Below are 1,545 nucleotides of genomic sequence, written 5' to 3'. Positions count from 1 at the left end.
GGCCAGCAGCCCAGAGCTACTCCAGCACCTGCTTCTGCTGGGTTTCAGTACCAATCAAGAAACAGATTCCTGACTCCCCTTTCCAAAATAAAAAGAAATCCATAAAACAATTGAGCCACGAGAAAACTAGGTTAAGAATCTCTTCCTAAAAAAAAGAGGAAGGAGCTGGGCAGGAGAGGCAGCATTACTACCCTTCTAGGGAGGAGACACTTGGCTAAAAAGGTGCCAGCAGGGCCCCAGAGAGGAGCTGGGGAGCAGGGAAGGCTCCGTGCCCAGGATTTCCTTCAGTTCTCTAGGTGGGATGCCAGGCCTGCACTAACTGGACTGGAAGGTTTGGATGGGGTCAGATAAACCCCCCCACGGTGGTTTCGACCCTGGAACTCAGGATATTGGAGCCCACGTCCTGAATTAGACATTGGTTTCTTTTATTATGCCACAATGTAAACATATTTGGTATAAATAATGTTCTCATTGATCTTCATCCAGTTGTTCCAAAAGAGTCCTCCTCTGTTTTTCCAGCTCCCCCTCGCTCAGTTCGCTCCCAGAAGTGTCCCAGTTCCCCTGCAGAGAGAAGGGAGGGCAGTGGTGAGCATCATTTTGGGGTCCTCCTGCTCCAGCACACCCAACATCCTCCACAGAAGCTGCTGCTGATCATTTACCACGTAATTGGGTTTTTCAAAGGTGGGTAGAGGCTAAAAGCAGCTTGTTTTAAGAGTGTAACATGAGAAGAAGACATCTGCCCTTCCATCTCCTCTCAGAAGGTAGAACACAGAGGGTGTCATCCAGGAGGACACCACCACAGCAAGGCAGGTAACTGCCACCTGAAGAGACCCCAAAAAAAGGCTGAACTGAAAGTTTGTGTTCCTCTGAAGAGCCCCATCCTGAGAGCCTCTCCCCAGCCCATCTCTGCACCTCTGGATCAGCCACGGCCATGCTCCAGCCCAGGGAGCACAAAGATTTTGGAGCTCCCACCAAGATCTCCCAGTGCCAGCCGAGCACCCGCCCAGCACCACAACTGGAGGACAGGCACCAGACACCCAACTGCCCACACTGCCTCTCTCCCTCTCTTTTGGCCAAACTGATCCATTTGGGCAGGCAAGAAGCTCAGCAGTCAGCCAGGAGCTCCCCTGTTCCCTGGGCAGGGACCTGGGGGGTCTGAGCTCTGCGGGAGCATTTGGCCCTTTCTTGGTACAGAAAAGGAGCTGGAGCAGGAAGCAAGTGTGGGCAGCTCACTTCAGGCACCACCACAGGGCTCTGGTGACATCCCGTGGACACAGAGCCCCAAGCTCCTGAGGAGGAGGAAACAGGGACTTACAGAATCCTTCCCAGGCCGTTTCTTAGTGGGAGATTTATGTTTGGATTCAGATCTCTGTCGGGCTCTGTCCTTTTCACTCTCTCTCTCCCTTTCCTTCTTGTCTTTTTCTCGTTCAATGTCTGATTCGGGTGAGTCCTGTGTAAATAAAGGGGAAAAGATGAAATACTAAATCTTGTAGAGCTAATTAAGCACTGCAGAAATGAGCAAGGGTTTTGCAGTACTCGAGTGCT

General features: G+C 51.5%; 1 protein-coding gene across 1 annotated transcript in view; it reads right to left on the bottom strand.

Moving 5' to 3' along the window:
• Positions 1-468: 468 nt before the first annotated feature.
• Positions 469-1,545, bottom strand: part of LOC103781449 (pre-mRNA-processing factor 40 homolog A-like) — a gene marked incomplete at its 5' end in the record, with an annotated part of 3,983 nt that continues 2,906 nt past the window's right edge. Inside the window, 2 exons of the mRNA XM_008949168.1 lie at positions 469-561; positions 1,316-1,450. Coding sequence (XP_008947416.1) covers positions 469-561; positions 1,316-1,450 — 228 coding nt within the window. The remainder of the gene's footprint in view (positions 562-1,315; positions 1,451-1,545) is intronic.

This window comes from Merops nubicus, unplaced genomic scaffold (genome assembly GCF_000691845.1).
Source record: "Merops nubicus isolate BGI_N331 unplaced genomic scaffold, ASM69184v1 scaffold26631, whole genome shotgun sequence".
NCBI classification, from domain to species: Eukaryota; Metazoa; Chordata; class Aves; order Coraciiformes; family Meropidae; genus Merops; species Merops nubicus.
This window is presented reverse-complemented; position numbering and strand designations above follow the sequence as displayed.